Below are 18,164 nucleotides of genomic sequence, written 5' to 3' on the forward strand. Positions count from 1 at the left end.
AATAGATGAGGCAGAACAATAGGCTTTCTGAATTTTATTTAGAAAGGACTTTGAAGAGGCAATCTGATAGAAAGGGTATTTTAGGAGACTTTTTAAGCTATATTCATAGAGTGAGTACATTTTATTTACTTAGATTTTTTTTTTCTTTTGTGTGGCTATGAGTTAGAGAAATAGCGCCTCCTCTGTAACCCTCTGACAGGTGCTGTTATTGTCTGCAGAAGTACATTGTTTCATTCATTCATTCATTTAATCAATAAATATTTATATTGAATGCCTACTAAACACTGTTCTAGATGCTGGGGATATAGCAGTCTTCTACTCTCCATTTTAGCAAATGAAAGCAATATGTAACCTGTGCTGTCACGAATAATGCAATTTCTCATAATATTGCACAGGAATTGAAAAGGCACCCAACTGAAGAGAAAAAAAAAAAACTGCAGAGGTTAGACTAAAAGCTAACTCATAAAAACACAAAATTTTGCCTCTAAATCTCATAAATTCTAACTAATAGCAACCAGTAGATTATTAGTAGTATCTCAGTATACATTTTAGCTTTGAGATAAAAGCAAAAAATTGAAGAAGTTAAAAACGATTGAGAAAATAAATTTCAAACAATTTCAAAGTTATTTTCTATAAATTTCTATAAACTTAGATGTTTACTATTTGCCTTTTGAGGGACATTGTTAGATGGTGAAAAGAATCAGAATGGAGCATAAATGTTTATTCTACTATCAATTACCAGTGTGTTACCCCAGGAAGTTATTTAACTTATTTAAGCTTAATTTTCTAACAATAAAATGAGAGTGGAATACTTATCTAGCATGATGGGAAGAATTAAATAATATGCCAAATTTGACTAAACTAGTTCATTGGCTCATCAAAATGACATGTAAATCTGTTTCTCTCCTTTTCCTGTATGCTTATAACTCCCTTTGTCCACATATAAATTTAAGAGGTTTTTAATACTCTTCAACCAACATAAAATTGAAAAAGGCTTAGAATTTTGTCTTCTGCAATTATCTTTTGAGAGCGCTGATTTATAGAGAAGGACCATAATGAAATCTTATTTTAAATGCTTAAATTATTTGAAGAAAATAAGAATTCCTTGTGAAGAAGAAAGAAAGCTGCTAAAAAATCCTCTGAATCAAGTGGAAGTTATTCCTTATTGCCAACATTTTGCAAAGAATAAATAACTCTTGCAGCCATAAAAATGGCTTTAAATAATACATAGAACAGTATACAAAGAATGAACTCCTCAAAGATTCTTTTAACTCACATTTATATTTTGTTTCAACATAATAAACTCTTTTTCCTTATGATTAGAAAATTAATGCATATGTGTTATAAGGGAAAAAAGATAAAGGAAATAAACCTGTTATCATCACATAGAGAGAACATATTTTGCAATATATATTCAGTCCTACATTTATGATACAAAGAAAATTGACATAAAATCCTTCAGATAGCACATAAAATAAAAAGTTTCATAGTTTCTTTTTAAATTACTAAAGGAGAATAAATGACAATAGGGCAAAAATTTCAATACAAACATCCTAGTGGGCATTGCGGGGATAATAGAATGATTGGGTGTAGACACAGAAAATTCTGATGGTATAGTTTAATCCAGGGATAGTATTTAGAGTAGCCAGAAGAATGGATCAAGTATTCTTCAGGCTGTAATCTCAGGAATATCATTTTTCTTAATTGTTACTTAATAAGTATTAATGAGTTTCAGAAAGCAGAATTAGAGATTATGCCTCTGACAGTTTCTGGAGTACAGATAGTTTATATCTTCAATTAAAAGATAATCCATACATCTAACTCTATCAAATGAGCTGAGGATTCTCCAGGGAGTTTAAGTGCAAGATGGCTGCATGGATTGATAATGAGATACAGAACCTTTACCCTTTTGATCACAAGGTCCTTGTAAGCTAGGATGTGGGTAACCAAAAGTGATTATTGGTCAATACCTTACAAGAGATGAAATGAATTACTTAATTCAGTTCAGTTTTTATTACCCTCGAGAGCTATTTGTTACAGGTTGTAGATCCAATGAGTGACCTTTACTTCTAAAGTTCACTTGTCCTGAACAGGATCAAGATTTTTTTTTTTCAAACCAAAACTCATCTACTTTTACTCAGTCTAAGGAAATAATTTAAAATTGTACACTAAATAGAAACATTTTACTTGGGTTTTTCTAAATTGCTATCCTGTTGTAAGCCAAAGTTAGTTGCCTGTGTCTTTTCCGGATAAAAAAGCTGTAATATCTTTTTCTCAGTATTGAAAACCATGTTTGTGCTGTGAAAATTATGCAGTTTCATTACTCTTTTTAGTAACTAATTGACTATCTGTGCTGGACCTTTTTGCCCTTTCACTAATGCAAGGTTGTGGAATTGTTCTGTGGTATATCTGAGAAGCAGATACTTTGTACTCCATATCAAATTCAATTGGGTTGCTACTGATTAAAGTTTTTTAGTTTAAATAACCTTATATTATATACTTTCTAATAGGTCATCAATGTACTCATAGAAATGAATGGCAAAAACTAAGGAGAGAAAAAATACTAAGAGCAAGTAGTTCATAATTAGTGGAAAAATAAGGCCTCATTTCAAAGTACATGTCTACAATAATATGTAACAAAACAGGTACTAGGTTTCACACTTTCCAATTTTGAAAGGAAACATTCCGTGACTGAATATTTAGCAGGAGTCTAACACCTTGCACAGAAATTTGACCCGCTTTACCCTTATCTACCTCCCCCTCTCACCGTTTTCCTTCTGGTAACCACTAAACTGCTGTCTGTGTCTATGAGTTTTTCTTTGTCTTATTTGTTTATTGGTTTCAGTTTTATATCCCACATATGAATGAAATCATATGGATCTCAACTCTTTATATCTTACTTATTTCCCTTAGCATGATAATCTCAAGATCCATTCACATTGTCAGAAATCTCAGTATTTCATCTTTTCTCATGGCTGAGTAATATTCCATTGTATATCTGTACTCCATCTTTATCCAGTCATCTAAGGGCATTTCGGTTGTTTCTATGTCTTGACACTGGTGTACTTTTGTACTACAGTAAAAGTACATAAGCGTTATATCTGATCCTATTTGAATGTATTTTCATGTGACTTCACGTTTTCCTCATATTCATTAGTGGCAAAATACTAATTACTCCCAATGACTAGAAGATCAGAATTAGAAAACAGCAGAAGCAAAATTCTGATTATTCATTCCATTAATTAGCTCTGGTAAAACTTCTAGAACAAAATTTAAAGTGAATTCCTGTATACCTGTGTAATTCAATTATTTATGCTTTTGTTTTGATTAGTTATGATCGAGATTAACTTCAAATAATGCTACAGCTTAAGTGTATTTATAAAAATAGGGTTTGATAAATTTTTGTTCCTAATTCAGCTTGTGATGTATGAAAGGACAGAGATACTATAAATGAGTGTTTGTTTATGTATGTGCACATGTATACAGAGTTGAATAATATGTGGCTCTTTGGATGGGGCACAGTGGGAAAGAAGTGTCACAAGTTCATTTCTCAATTTCTTTGTGTAGTCGAACAAAATGTTAAACTCTTTGATTCAGCCCATTCAAACAAATCCCATATTTCCCATCATCGACGTGAAGTTTCTCTTCAAAATCAGCAATTTACGAAACATGAGTGTACTTAGGGAAGCGAAGTTGCTTCATGTTTTTCTAATGGGTTTTCCTGATAATAATTGCCTTTGTTTTCCCATTTACCCTTAGCTTCGTCAGAGATCCTTCACCACTTACATAGATCCATCCTACCAGAGGTCGCAGATCACATACAACCTAAAGAAACAGGAAATCAGACTTCCTGAGTCCACTACAAAACACAGAAACCTGTTTCCTCTACACATCTCATATCGCCAAAGCTCTGTCTTAGCGGATACAGCGTGGAGGCAGCTGTTGAAAAGGCTGGAAGGACTTGATTCCCAACTTTATATGAGTTTTCTTGCTTCAAACTGCTGAGATGAAGGGAGTAAGGCTATTTGTCCTGCTGTCTAGTATATGGAGTGGGGGCTTTGGGCTTAATGACACTACACAGACTTGGACTACATCCGAGGATGAAAACTCCCAGAAGAATATGACCTCTGCTTTGGTTCCTCTAAATAAAATACAAAGTCTCCAAATGCTGCCAACCACTCAGATCATGTCAGCTGAGACAGCCAGTACTCCTGAGACAAGAACCTCTGAAGACAGTCTCCTGAAATCAGCACTGCTTCCCTCCGACAATAGCGCATCTCCTGGGGGTGTGAGAAATCTATCCCTAACGTCCACAGAGAAGACAGAAGAAGGGGAGCTGAAGTTTCAAACTCTTGCCCTCCCGACTGAATCTAGCATCAAGTTCAGTCCTAGAGCAGAGTCAGTGGTCCTTTCCAACTCCACGCTGAAATTTCTTCAGAGCTTTGTCAGAAAGTCAAATAACCAAGTGATTTCTCTAAACTCAGCTGGCTTTGTGGGAAATCGATCCCCACGGGAAACGTATCTCAGCAGAGGTGACAGCAGTGAAAGCCAAAGAACCAACTATCAAAAATCAAGCTTTGAAACAACTAGAGGAAAGTAAGGAAACTTCTTTTCTTTATCCCGCCTCCCACCCACCCCTCGCCAACTATAAGGTTTATAAGATTGCAAGCTAACAATTAAACTATCTCACTCCCAGAAAATGATTTCATGTTCAAGGCAATATTGGACCATATTTCAGTTAGATAAGGTAATTGAGTGTTACCTTATCTAATGGAGAAAAGATAAATGAAATGTAGCAGTTCTTTTTTAATTGAAGTTGTCAAAGTCACTTACAGAGATGCTTTTACTTCGGATAGTTACTAACAAAGAATGTAACACCACAGTGTTAGTTTAGTTATTTCAACACAAGGGTATGTTGTCTGTGTTCAAAAGTACCCTCAGAACATGAAAGAAAAAATGTCAATATAGCTGAGACATGAACAGATTTAAAAACTGAAACAGCCTGGTACTGTGGAAAGTATACAGTTATTGAGACAAACCAAGCAAAACTAGCTGGAATCTTGCTCCACTGCTGTCTAAATCCATGACTGTGAGCAGGTCAATTCATTTTCCTGAACCTCGGTTTCTTCATATGTACAATAGAGATGTTGTACAAGGAGTACAAATAAAAAATACCAGCTTTGCAAGGTTATCATGTAAGATTCATATTAATGAAATGTGCTTAGATGTGTGCTTCTTACAAAATAGGTACTCAACAAATCCTATTTTACTTGTACTGTATGTTGAATTATGCCATCATCATGAATGTGATGAATAGAAAAGCCAATTTTTCAAATTGATTTTGATGTATAGTTAGAGAAAGGTCAATTTGAATTGTTGGAGTAAAATAAAAAAGCAAAGCTTAAAAGAGCATCATTAAAGATGGCGTTAAAAAGAACCAAAAAAAAAAAAAAAAACCCTGAAAAATACAGGTCAATATTTTATTTATTTAATATTTAGAGTTATCTATATGTGTGGAATACTAGAAGTTTGGTGTTAGGAAACTAAACTTTCAAATATCTTTTACCTATGATAAAATAATTTCAAGACACCAAAGAATGCCTAGGTGAGTTAAATACCTTGCTAACTATATGTAAGATAATTCAAGCTAATAATAGTAGCTTATACCTGCTGTGTAAAAGGCATTGTGTTAAAGCCCTTGTTGATATAAAATTGAGACGACACAGGGAAAAATACGGGTCAACAGATTTGTATTCATGCATTTGTTATTATTCAAATCCACTTTTTGTTGTATTTCAAAGGTTATAGAACTTTTAAAAATATATAAGTAAATATGATTTTAATTAAAACTTTTTAACTTGGAATTTGGAACAATCCTAACTAACTGTAAAACAAAAGCTATAGGTTAGAAAATGTCCAATTTGAGATGGGTAGATTTTGTCCATAATAGACATTTTAACAGATATAAATTAATCTTTCTTGTGTTTAGGGACAACAGAATGTCGTTTATTAAATAATAATAACAAATGCCATTTATTGAGAGCCTTTTCTAAGTCACTTACATGATCATTTCTATTAATCATTTCAATAGACTCTATAATTTAATTTTTTAAATTGATTATATAGAACTCTTAGTCACTCAGGAAATAATTGGAAAGTAGAGCTGCTGTCATCAAGAGATTTTTCAGTAGAATAAGACATAATCAAAAGAAGGAGACAATTCAAATTAAAATTTAACAAATTTTATATAACATATAAAAAGTGGCATATAGTTGTTTCAAAATTAGAACTAGTAATTGATAATTTGAATAATATTAGTTTTTAAACAAGTTTTAGTTGTTTAATCCAAAGACTTCACTTTTAAAGCTTGTGAAATTAACCCTATTTATTTGATCATTCTTTGGTAATCTTTTCCATGAAGTACAAAATTTCTTACTCTTTAGTTCATGCAATTAATAATGGTATTACAGAAAATTTAGGTCTATCTTTTATGGACACAGTGTTGATGCAAAGAAGACTTGATAATAGCAAACACTTTATGGCATTTGTTCCTAGAACTTACTGTATGAGTGAATATTTAATCATTACTATAACTCCATGAAGAAGATTCTGTTATTTCTTTGCAGAGAAGTTAAGAAACTTAACTAAGGTCACTTAATTAGCATTTCTCAGGGCAAAGATTCAAACCCAGGCTGGCTGGTTTCAGAGACATAGCTTTCAATCCTTATTAGCAGTCCTCAATTTTTTTTGGCACCAGGGACCGGTCCTCCCATGAGAATCTAATGCCTGATCTGAGGTGGAGCTGAGGCAGTGATGCTGGGGAGTGGCTGCAAATACAGATGTAGCTTCACTTGCTCACCGGCCACTCACCTGCTATGTGGCCTGGTTCCTAACAGGCCATGGACCAGTACCATTCCACAGCCTAGCGTTGGGGACTCTTGTCCTACATTATACTCCTTCAGCAAGTACAGTCTGTTATCTCATCTTATGAGCTTTTAGAGGCTAGTCTTTGCCTCTAAGATAAAGTCCAGAAGCCTTACCCCAGTAAGTAATACAAGTCTACCTCCTGAACTTCATTTCTGTGACTTCTTGGCCATTAAAATTTGTAGTTCTTTGGTCCAGAATATGATGTTTATTAAACCTACCTTTATTCTGTTTGTTCTTCTAGCTAGCATGGTCTTCTTTTCCCATCATCTACTTTCTTTACACCTAAAAATAATATCTCCAAGAGCCTTCTCGGTCTAAGTTAGGTGGCCCTTCAAACTGTTCATATAGTTCTCTTTGAATTCTTGTATCACTGTACTACAACAGTGTATTTTAATGAACTTGTGATCTCCTCGTGTGTAGGGTCATACTTTCAGTGCTAGCAAAATCTCTGGCTGATAGTAGGTACACAAAAAATTTAATAAACTGAATGTAAAGTTTGTGGATCAATATATAAACATAAAGAAGAATCCTTCCCAAAGAAATATTCTTTTTTTCCTTTCCTTTTTTTTTTTTTTAATGCCTACGGCACCTGGTCTTCCTAGGTGGTCTCCCATTCAAGTACAAATCAGGCCTGACCCTGCTTAGCTTCTGAGATCAGACGAGATCAGGCACATTCAGGGTGGCATGGCCATAGACTCCAAAGAAATATTCTTATTCCTCTGTGATAAAACCTAGCTGATTGGGATAAACTCATTTGAGATAATTTGGAATAAAAAAACTTAATTTTTTCTTTTCCTACTGCTATTGGAATTTTATAGTGATTCTAAGTAAAAGGAATACTTATGTCTATAGGGTTTTTTTCCTGGCATATTTTTGTCTCATCTTGTCCTTTCTCATCTTAGCACTTCAGGAACTCCTGGTTACACCAGAGCTGTGGTTTCCTGTCTGGCAGAGTGGGTGTTGGTCAGTGACCAAGCACTTTGAATTAGGCAGGATAAAAAGAAGAAATTAGGATTAACACATTTATGCATTGAACAAGTATTTGCTGAGGTCATAATCTCTCCCCAGCACTACCTGTGTTGAGGGTGAAACAGTGAGCAAAAACTCTCACCTATCCTGCCCTCTTGGAATCTACAGACCAGTGAGAAGGGCATGGGGTGGAAAAACAGTGAATCACAAATGCTGATATTGAATTAAAATGGTGATAAACATTCTGAATGAAGCTTATGAGAGTATATAACAGGGTGAACGGCCTACGCTAAAGGGTAGTTAGTAAGCCTTTTCTGAGCAGATAATGGGGGAAATGAGCATTGGTACACATTGCTGACTACTTAACTTTTCCCACAACCCTAACATCTGCACACACGTCCTTGACTCTTCAGCATTTCAGTGAACGGCTAGTTGAAACTTTAGATGTATCCTCGGCACTATTTTTTTTCCCTTGCAGCCTTTATCTGATTTCTCAAGAAGTCCTCTTGGTAACCTCTCCAATGTATTCCACATCCATCAGTTTCTCTCCATCTTCACCACACCATCCTGCTCCTGGACACCATTATCTGCCACTAGTCTCCTAACTTGTCCACTCGTCCACTCTTGCCTCCTGTAATCCATGCTCCATATTCTCTTTTAAGAGATCTTTTAAACTTTTTTATTGAGTACATTTGACATATAACGTCATGTAAATTTAAGGTGTTTAAACTTTAAATCAAATTAATACATTTTATCGGATGAAGGAATTCATCTGTTCTGACACATTATACTACATACCAAAAAGAAAGAAAAGTATGACATCATTATTTCTTAGATTTATTTATCACTCAGACTTAGAGATTTTTAAAAATTATATATCACTTGTTCGTATACTTAAATAAAAATATAAATGACATTGGTTAAGGTATTTCTAAGGTAATGGCAATAACTATTGTCTGACCAATACTGATTGAAAGATACCATGGATTTCAAAATGTATTCTTGATTTCAGAGATGTGTGTTGTAAAATCTGTGGAATTTGGTATTTTGCTCACATGCTCAAAATTATTGAGTAGCTTTCCATTACATTTGGAATAAGATCCTAAATCCTTACCAGAGCCCACAGATCTTGCTTAACATGACCCTTGACTGTCTTTAAGATCTCATCTTCCATCTTGCTCCAAGCTCACTGCACTTCATTTTTTCCAGCCACACTGCCCTTTCTGGTTACCGAACATGTCAGGTTAATATGCAGCTCAAGGAAACTTCCTGTTTGCTCTTGCTAGAATGCTCTTCCTTTAGTATTCAGATGAGGGACTTTTCCTCATGAAACTTCAGCTTTCATGTCTCCGCTCAGAGACCTTCTCTGACTACACACTGTAAAGTCGCCATCCTTATCTTATCACTCTTATTTTTTTCTTCTTAGCACTCATTTGGTATTATTGGGTCTATTTAAGTAGATAGTTTTGTATTTTATGTCTTTCCACAATAGAATACACATCCCAAGAAAATAGAAACCTTGTCTGCCTTATTTACTATTCTATCCACTGCCTACGACAGTGCCAAGCACATAGAAGACAACAAAATTGTATAGAACGACTGATTACTGGATGAATTTGGAGATCAGAGCAGTGATCGACTAGAGATTTAAATTTGGGAAACATAATAAATATAGAAACATGGACACACTATTGAGGAGAGTTGTTTGCTTATTTTGCTTATGAAAGGGAGGAGAGAGGGAGGGCAAAAATCAGGGTTATCCCAGAGAGTTTTCAAAGTTTTTGTTGTTTTATTTTATTTTGTTTACAGAATGGTCAGAAATATGGTAAAATGTTAATGAAAAGGGTCAGAAGGGAAATAAAAGATGAATATAAAACAACATAAATATTTTATTTGCTGACTTTATTAACTTAATTGCTTTTAGAATTTTACTTGTTTTTCTATAAGTCATACAACTTGCTTTATGTACAAATAAGTGGCTTAAATTAAATGAATTATAAGTTCCAATATAATGTCTAAAATTATAAGTTCTACAAGTCTTTTATTAGGCCACTGGTAAATAGAGAATTTAAATATCATTTTAAAAATTAATGTTTTAAAATTACAAAAGCTAACCATTATATTAATTCTGCTATCTATTATAATATTCATTTTTTCTGCTGTTTTTACAAATTATAAGTAGATTTTAGATATGAAAAATCTTATCAGTAAAATTCATCTCTTGTCTTAGTCTGTTCGGTTGCCACGATGGCTGGGTAAGGGCTCTTTTCTGGGTTCCAGATTTTAAATTGTATTCTCACGTGGTGGAAGAAGTGAGGAATATCTCTAGTGCTTCTTTTATAACAGCACTAATCTCATCATGAGGGCACTGCCCTTATGACCTAATCATCTCCAAAGCCTCCACTTCTCAATACTGTCATATTTGGCATTTGGATTTCAACATATGAATTTTGCAGGAACACAAATATTTAAGCTATAGCATGCATAGTTTGCAAAGTTATTGTCAGGCTTAATAGCACCTAAAGGGAATTATTCTCACATGCTGTAAAATTCTAAAGAGAAACATACCAGTACATTAAAGAGTATATTTTTTTTTATTTCCTTGGGAAATAAATACACCTACTGCATTACTGCCAGTGAAAACTAATACTAAATAAAGTGTATTTTGGTATCTCAATTTTTTTTCTTGCCGGTTCCTTTTATTATAGTCCTTTGATATTTCTACTCAGTAAATTACTGCTAAATATATAAATACATATTATATTATACATGCTAGAATTTAATGAGTGCTTATATAGGCCAGGTTATTAAATAAGAAAATTTTATATTTCTATACTTTTTGTTTTTTTATATGAAAATATTACTTAAAAATGTATTATTTGGAGGAAATGCTAAGAATCAGTTTTCAGGAACCACTGTATTACGTATCACAGCCTCGGTTAGCTTTTCTTTCTGGAGGCTTCGCAGTCTGCACACTGGGAAAGCCTGACACCTACTGGAATAGAGACAGTTTACATTGTCTCTGAATATGTTGAAGTCACAGTTTGGGGAAAAGGAACAATGAATAAATAAAATTAGGTAAAATAAAACAAATTTATGAAAAAGATTATATTAAAGTAACTTTAAGAATTGTTACTTTTAAAAAGTATATGTTATACATACGTAATTTAATGTACCTCTTTAAAGCTTAGAAAGTAGATTGAGATCAAAAAGCAAACTCCATGTATATCCCTGGATGTGGATACCTTCAGCTCATTCTCCTAAAATTTTATGCTGAAAATATTGTATATATATAATAATTTGTGATTCTAAGTCACTGTACAGCCATTTATCACCAAAAATTCAATTACATTCACCATACTGTGCCCACTATGGAAAGCAAATTAATGGTACCTAACAAGAGACTTTTAATTGCAAAAGTTGATATACAAAAAGGATTTCTTCTTAAAACTTAAATTAACCAGAAAATTAAAATATAAGAAATTTCTTACGATATAATCTTTGCATGATTGCTTTTTGAAATTTGTTTCAAATATTTATTTACATGATTCTTTTGTAAGACTAATACTTCCTCTGTTTAAATATTATGTACGATTTTGAATGAACTATATCAAGGTACACTAAAAATGAACTACGAATTATTTTTGTTTGAGAATAGTCATTTTCTTAAGGAGATTAGTATGAAGTTGAACTTATCTTTTGAACTATTAACCAAAACTAAATATAAAAAGCTTAGTTTTTTATTCATGTCCGATTTACATATCAATAAAATTTTAAACAAAATCTACATACTTCCAATTTCTACTTTCTTCTTTCATATTGTGTATATTTTCTTTGGACTATTTTCTCATTTATGACTGGTGAACTATATGTAACTTCTCGTCTCTCAAATTAATAATTTGATAAAGGTCTTCCCTTTTGAGTTTAATTGAAAAAATATAAATTCTTATAAAATAAAGATTTCACAATACTTGGGAAATATTTATGTTCATAACATCTTAACACTATAGAGGCATTTTGAATATATTTCTTCTGAAAGCTAAAATTCATTATATGAATTGAACATAAATGATGATAGTCTTCTGTAATGGTTTTCTGGAAATTATTACTGACCTGAATATGTAAGCAATTACCATTAAGATGAATTTATCAGGTCATTAAAGAAGCAAAAAAAGAGCCATGTTGCTACTTGGATATGAGGCAAAAAACATTGGGAGATATAAATATAGAAAGAGATATATAGATATCTAGTCCACAAAAGAATCCTACTGAACTCTCTGAATCATTTAATCATTATCAGCAGCAGCAAATGTTTTACATTTATTAACTCATTTAGTCTCACAGCAATCCTGTGAGGTACGTAATATTTTCACACTATTATATAGATGAAGATGCAACATTTAACAAATAAACTAACGGCTAATAAGTTGTAGAGTCAAGATCTAATTAAAAGCAAGCAGTCCGGCTCCAGCATCAAGTCAACAACTACAGTACATGCTTCTCTATTCAAGGAAATTTTTCTTTATTAATTCGTTTTGCCAATGCAGTTTTCTCCACCCCTACTGCTCCTCTTCTGCTTAATTTGACAATAGAAAAAATAAACAAATGAAAAACTCCAGACACAGGACTATACTCTTCATTTGCCCCCATGTGTAGAATAAAAGAAAAGAATGAAAAAATCTTCTTCAGTAGGCAGTCCATCATTAGAAATGATTTTCTAAATCTGACTCTCAGACAGGAAAAGTGCATTGAGAAAAACTCATTTTCTTTGTCCTCCCTTTCCTTCATTTTCCCTTTTCTACTCTATTTTGTTCCTTCTATCTTTACATTTTTTCTGTATTTCTTTCTTTCTTTTTCTTCTTCAATTTCCTCTGATTTTAGAAGAGGCATGCAAAAATTATTTATAGCTTTCCATGACAATTTTTTTAGTGTGTATGTATTTATTTTTATTGTGGTAAAATATACATAACATAAAATTAACCATTTTAACCATTTTTAAGTGTGCAGTTCTGTGGCATTAAATACATTTACAATGTTATGCAGCCATCATTACCATTTATTTTCAAAACTTTTTCATCTTCCCAAACTGAAACTTTATACTTGTTAAATAATAACTTCCCATTTCTCCCTCCCCCCAGTGCCTGGCAACCACCATTCTACTTTCTGATTCTATGAATTCGACTGCTCTAGATACCTCATATAAATAAAATCATACAATATTTGCCTTTTTGTGACTGATTTATTTCACTTAACATAATGTCCTCAAAGTTCATCCATTCATATTGTAGCATATGACAGAATTCCTTTTTAAGGGTGAATAATATTCCATTGTAGAGATAGATGATAGATGATTATGGATAGATGGATGAATGGATAGATAGGTAGAAGATAGATGATGATAGATAGATCAATGACAGCTACATAGATAGATAGATAGATAGATAGATAGATAGATAGATAGATAGATAGAGATCTGTACATCACATTTTTTTAATCCATTCATCTGTCAGTAAGTACTTGAGCTGTTCCCACCTTTGGCTATTGTTATCCATGATATTTTAATGATGCTCTTAATAGGGTAGTGTTCTAGGGAAAACATTTACCCTGACTAGTGGTGTTATCTGAAATCCGTTCTCTTTTTACAAATTTAGGAAGCATATTTATCCCCAGAAATAGTAATTGATATATTGAACCAAAGGAGGCTTTATTTGAATGCTTTTCTCCCTAATTATTGACATCAACAAAACTAGGTGTTGTTAGGATATACTCTTGCTTTTAAAAATGTATTTGCCTTTAAAACAAATTACTTTTTACTGATTTATACAAAAAAAAAAAGAGATAGAAAAGGAATTGAGCACATATGTCAGACTTATAAAAGAGGTGAGAATGAAATAAGCAGGTTGGATGTACAGAAGTAAAGACTTGTCATTAAAAATACAAGACTATTTTTGATGTATTTAGAATATGTTTATCTCACTCATCATTGAATTTAGTGGAGATTTAATTGCTATGTACTTGAGGAGTTTATTGTCCAATGATGTGCTACACTGTAATTTTATAATTTTGCTATTAGTAATGGTTACACTTAGCTCAGGTAGGTTTTTGTTGGGGTATATTTCCATGCAATCATAGTCTTATAATTAAGACAACAGTGTTCCTCATAAGATAAATTAGTGACAACATGAAAGAATTATTCTCTTATGAAGGATTAATACTTTTCTCTCTAAATTAAATTTCACAGGAAACTTAGTCCTTTCCCTTACCACTTATAACTTTATTAACACATATATGTATTGTTAGATTTGTAATTTGTCATTTGTAGTCACCTTTAGATACAAAGTAAAGAAATGGTTATTTCAAATCTTACACTTTCCAAGTCAGAGAAACATGGGAAGGCATCAGGTGAAGTGTGGGAGTTTGATAGGAAAGTTACCAAGAAATCATCTCCTAAAATATATGTTAATTTTCAGAAGTAGCCATGTCTGCCTCATTTTATTTCATTTTCCTCATGTTCCTCTTTGAATTTCTAAGTTCATCTCAATAAGGGGATGACAAGAAACAAAGTCATAGAAGTCTTTCATCTATGAAGTCTCCCTAAACACAAAATCTTCTCCAACTTCCAAGAGAAAATTACATACTATTGGCTAATTTATGGTGGGAAATTTTGCTGGCTTACCTTGATTTCTGGTGAATATTCTCAGGACCTGGCATTTTCATGCTATTGTGTCAATTCAAGTCACAGATTATCATTATAAAAGTTTAAACATTCAGCTTTTTAACCAACAGGATGACAAGCAATTAATCTGAGTTCTAAGAACTAATATTAAGGAATGATGTAAATTAGATTGTTGTCTTTTATTTCTTAAGAAAAATATTTGTTGTGGTCATTATTTAAATGAATTATTTATTGCTTCGGTCTATTATCTGTTCAAGATAAGAATGGATATGATTGGGCCATGGTTTGGTCAGGGTACACTTCAAATGGCAAATGACCAATTAAGAAGATTTTCTTTTTTAAATTTAGTCTTTTCACTAGTTCCCTAGAAGACTGGATTTCTAAATTTCTAAAGTGTTATACAGAATCTATTGTATTTTTGATTTCTAATGTTTTAATCAAAAGTACAATAGATTGTGTATGTATAATGCTTTTCTTAGTTCATTATCCACAAAACTTCAAGTTGTATAAGTCAAAATAGAATTCTTTTTCTACCTTCTATTTTATATGTTCTGCAAGCTAGGCTCATGTTCATAAATAACCAAAGATGTCTGTTTTTTCCTAGGACAAGCCTTTTACCTATTAACTTGGAAAATCCAAAGAATCAATTCAAGCTTTATTCAATACATGCTGTGCAAAAGCAACAGTGTTATTACCCTTATAGAGAATCCCAAATGCAGTCTGCTGTTTGGAGGGTTACGACCCCATGGAAAGCTAAACACTTCAAAGTAACTGCTTTCCATCTACCATAATCAGACTGGAAAGGTACAAAGGATTTTTAGATTTAAGCAAAATGCTTGTCTGAGATCATTACATCTGCCTTTACACTGCCTGTCACCATTTTACCATGCTTAATTTCCTATTTTTAAACTTATATTCGTGGATTATTTGGTTTTAAAATTATATTTACATTTTTAACAGCCCTTAATGAGCTTACTTCATCATAGCATAAACCTAATTATAAGTCACACCAGGGGCTCTTTGGCTGTGGATAGTTCTACCAATTTATATTGGATCAAAGATTGCTGGGCTATGAGCAATCTGATGATCTGCTTTTTGCCTACTCAACTGTTTCAGTCATAAAATTGACTATTTAGAATTTTAAAAGATTTCTATCATCTATATCTATCATCTATCATCATCTATATCTATCTATCATCTATCATCTATCATGTTTTTCCCAAAACCAAGAATATGTAGGGATAGTGGAATTTATCTTTTTCCTGCCTCTTATTCCACCCTCCGTAGTCATTCAGCAAATGTCTGTATGACAGTTTAACTGTGCTTCTATTGAAGTTAGTCATTCTCTGTAATTAGGATAATCAGTGGATTTGCATGAGGAATCTAATTAATTTTTTTAAATCTCCATTTATGTACTCCTCTTAACTTCAAATCTTTTCTATTTTTATTTCTTGCTTTTGCCTGTTTTTTTGTTTCACACTATTTTTGCAAGTACCACCATGCTTTAACAAAATGCCAAAGTGTTTTTTCATATCCTTATAAAACTGAATTATTAAACATCTCAAACCTTGCACAATAAACTATATGGTGCTCAATTTATCTGCCTTAGAAGGGTATGTGACTGAATCAGCTTGACTTGTAGAAGAATCTTTGGTTCTAAGAAGCCTAAATATTACAAAGCAGATGATTGCTAATTTCAGTGGCTCTGCTCTAGGGAAAAGTACATTTCCTCTTTGTCTTTTAACATTAAAGTTGATTTTTGCATTATTTTATTATTTTTTTAGAAGCAGAATAGTTTTCTTACATTCTATTGATTTAGAGGCATATATCTCATACATCAATATGAACTTGTAGTGGTTTGATTTCACAGTTATGTAATGTTTGCTTTAATGCTGTTTTGCAAATCATCTCTGATCCCCAGAGAGGGAAAAAAACTCAGTTACAGATGAGAGAAAAGAATATAAATTAAACGTAACAAGATGCATAACCACAATAGTAAAAAAAATCATAGAAATAACAAAGTAAGGAGGAAAAAAAAAGCCAGATATAATCCAGTCATTAATTCAAACTCTAGTATTGAAGACTTTCTATAGGATATTTGGTATAGGATATTTTATGATAAAGTAACAGGTGTAGCAACTAGGAATGAGGCTGCTCCTTCTTTTCCTAAATTGTATCTATATATTCTACTGTCTACCTTGAAAGTATTAGAATAGTAACTGACATCACATATTACAAGCACAAGACAAAAATTTCCAGACTTCTATAGCCACTAGGTTTCACCCATTTGTGTTAATTTATTTTCTCATATAATTTAATAATTTATTTTTTATGCATTTAAAATTACTGTTTTCTGTGTTGGCACTTATTCAACAATTAATATTTAACTCTCCACTCCCTACAACTCTATTTGAAGCATTAATGTATATTTTCAATTTAAACTTTCTTGAAGTAAGAAATATCTTTAAATGTCTTTATTATTTTGGATAGCTTCCACCAAAATATCTAAAAATAAGTACTCTAATAAAAGCAATTTTTGTCTAATTATGACCTTTTGTGGCAAATGACTGATGCTCTTAAAGTTTCTCAGCTTCATGGAGTGTAGTTGAATCATATTTCAATACTATCTTATATGTTAAAGAGAATTAGCATACATGGATAGATATAAACAAGTTTTTTAGAAACCGTCTTGAAAAAAGTTATAGATACAATATAGTTTAAATGATAAGATGTAGGAATCAAAACAGCAAGTCAACTGAATCTTTCTATGAGACAGGATTTATTTGTTACCCTCATCATTTTTTAAATTGTGCTATATTTGATACATACAAAATAGATGCATTATTAAATATAATTTTATCATATGTATATTTATCACTAAACGATATATCGTTAACTTTTATTTTTAGCTTTACATGAGAAAAAAGCATCATACTGCGTTTCTTTAACTTGCTTGCATCACAAGTTTGTTATAAGATAAATTTGGGCTATTAGACAATATTACAGTTCATTCTTTTTTTACTGGTGAATAATATCCATTGTGTAAGTATTTCAGAATTTATTTCCCCATTCTATGGTAAATGGACATTTGAGTTACTTTCAGATTTTGGTAATTATGAATAATGTTTGCTGCTATAAATATTCAGATATGATTCCTGGTATACAAGTATAATAGTTTCTCAAAAGTATGTATCTAGAAGTGTAACCACTGGGTGGAGAGTATATGAATGTTTATTTTTACACGATATTAACAAATTGTTTTTTAAAGTAGTTATACCATTGTATATTTCCATGAACAGTATATAAGAGATTCTAATTCTCTATATCCTCTGACCAAATGAGATTGTCAAAATCTCAGTTTGCTTATGTCGAGGTATAAAATATTATTCTGTTGTAATCTTAATTTGTATTTTCTTGATACTAACAAAATTGACTTTCTTTTTATGTGTTTCATGGTCATTGGTATTTCCTCATATAAAATGCTTGTTCAAATAGTTTGTACATTTTTCCATTCTATTTTTTTGTGCCTTTATCTTAATTGGTATAAATTTGATATGTATGTCTTTTATGGATGCTAATACTTTTCATGTGT

General features: G+C 32.1%; 1 protein-coding gene and 1 non-coding gene across 2 annotated transcripts in view; one reads left to right on the top strand and one right to left on the bottom strand.

Moving 5' to 3' along the window:
- The first annotated feature begins 4,006 nt into the window (after positions 1-4,006).
- The window catches only part of MMRN1 (multimerin 1), a 55,956-nt gene continuing 41,798 nt past the window's right edge, over positions 4,007-18,164 (top strand). Inside the window, exon 1 of the mRNA XM_006910732.1 lies at positions 4,007-4,596. Within this exon, the coding sequence (XP_006910794.1) occupies positions 4,007-4,596 (590 nt within the window). The remainder of the gene's footprint in view (positions 4,597-18,164) is intronic.
- Positions 7,505-7,623, bottom strand: LOC112478910. The gene has a single exon (XR_003046004.1). It is a non-coding gene; the product is annotated as a 5S ribosomal RNA (ribosomal RNA).

Source organism: Pteropus alecto, unplaced genomic scaffold (assembly GCF_000325575.1).
Source record: "Pteropus alecto unplaced genomic scaffold, ASM32557v1 scaffold63, whole genome shotgun sequence".
Classification (NCBI taxonomy): Eukaryota; Metazoa; Chordata; class Mammalia; order Chiroptera; family Pteropodidae; genus Pteropus; species Pteropus alecto.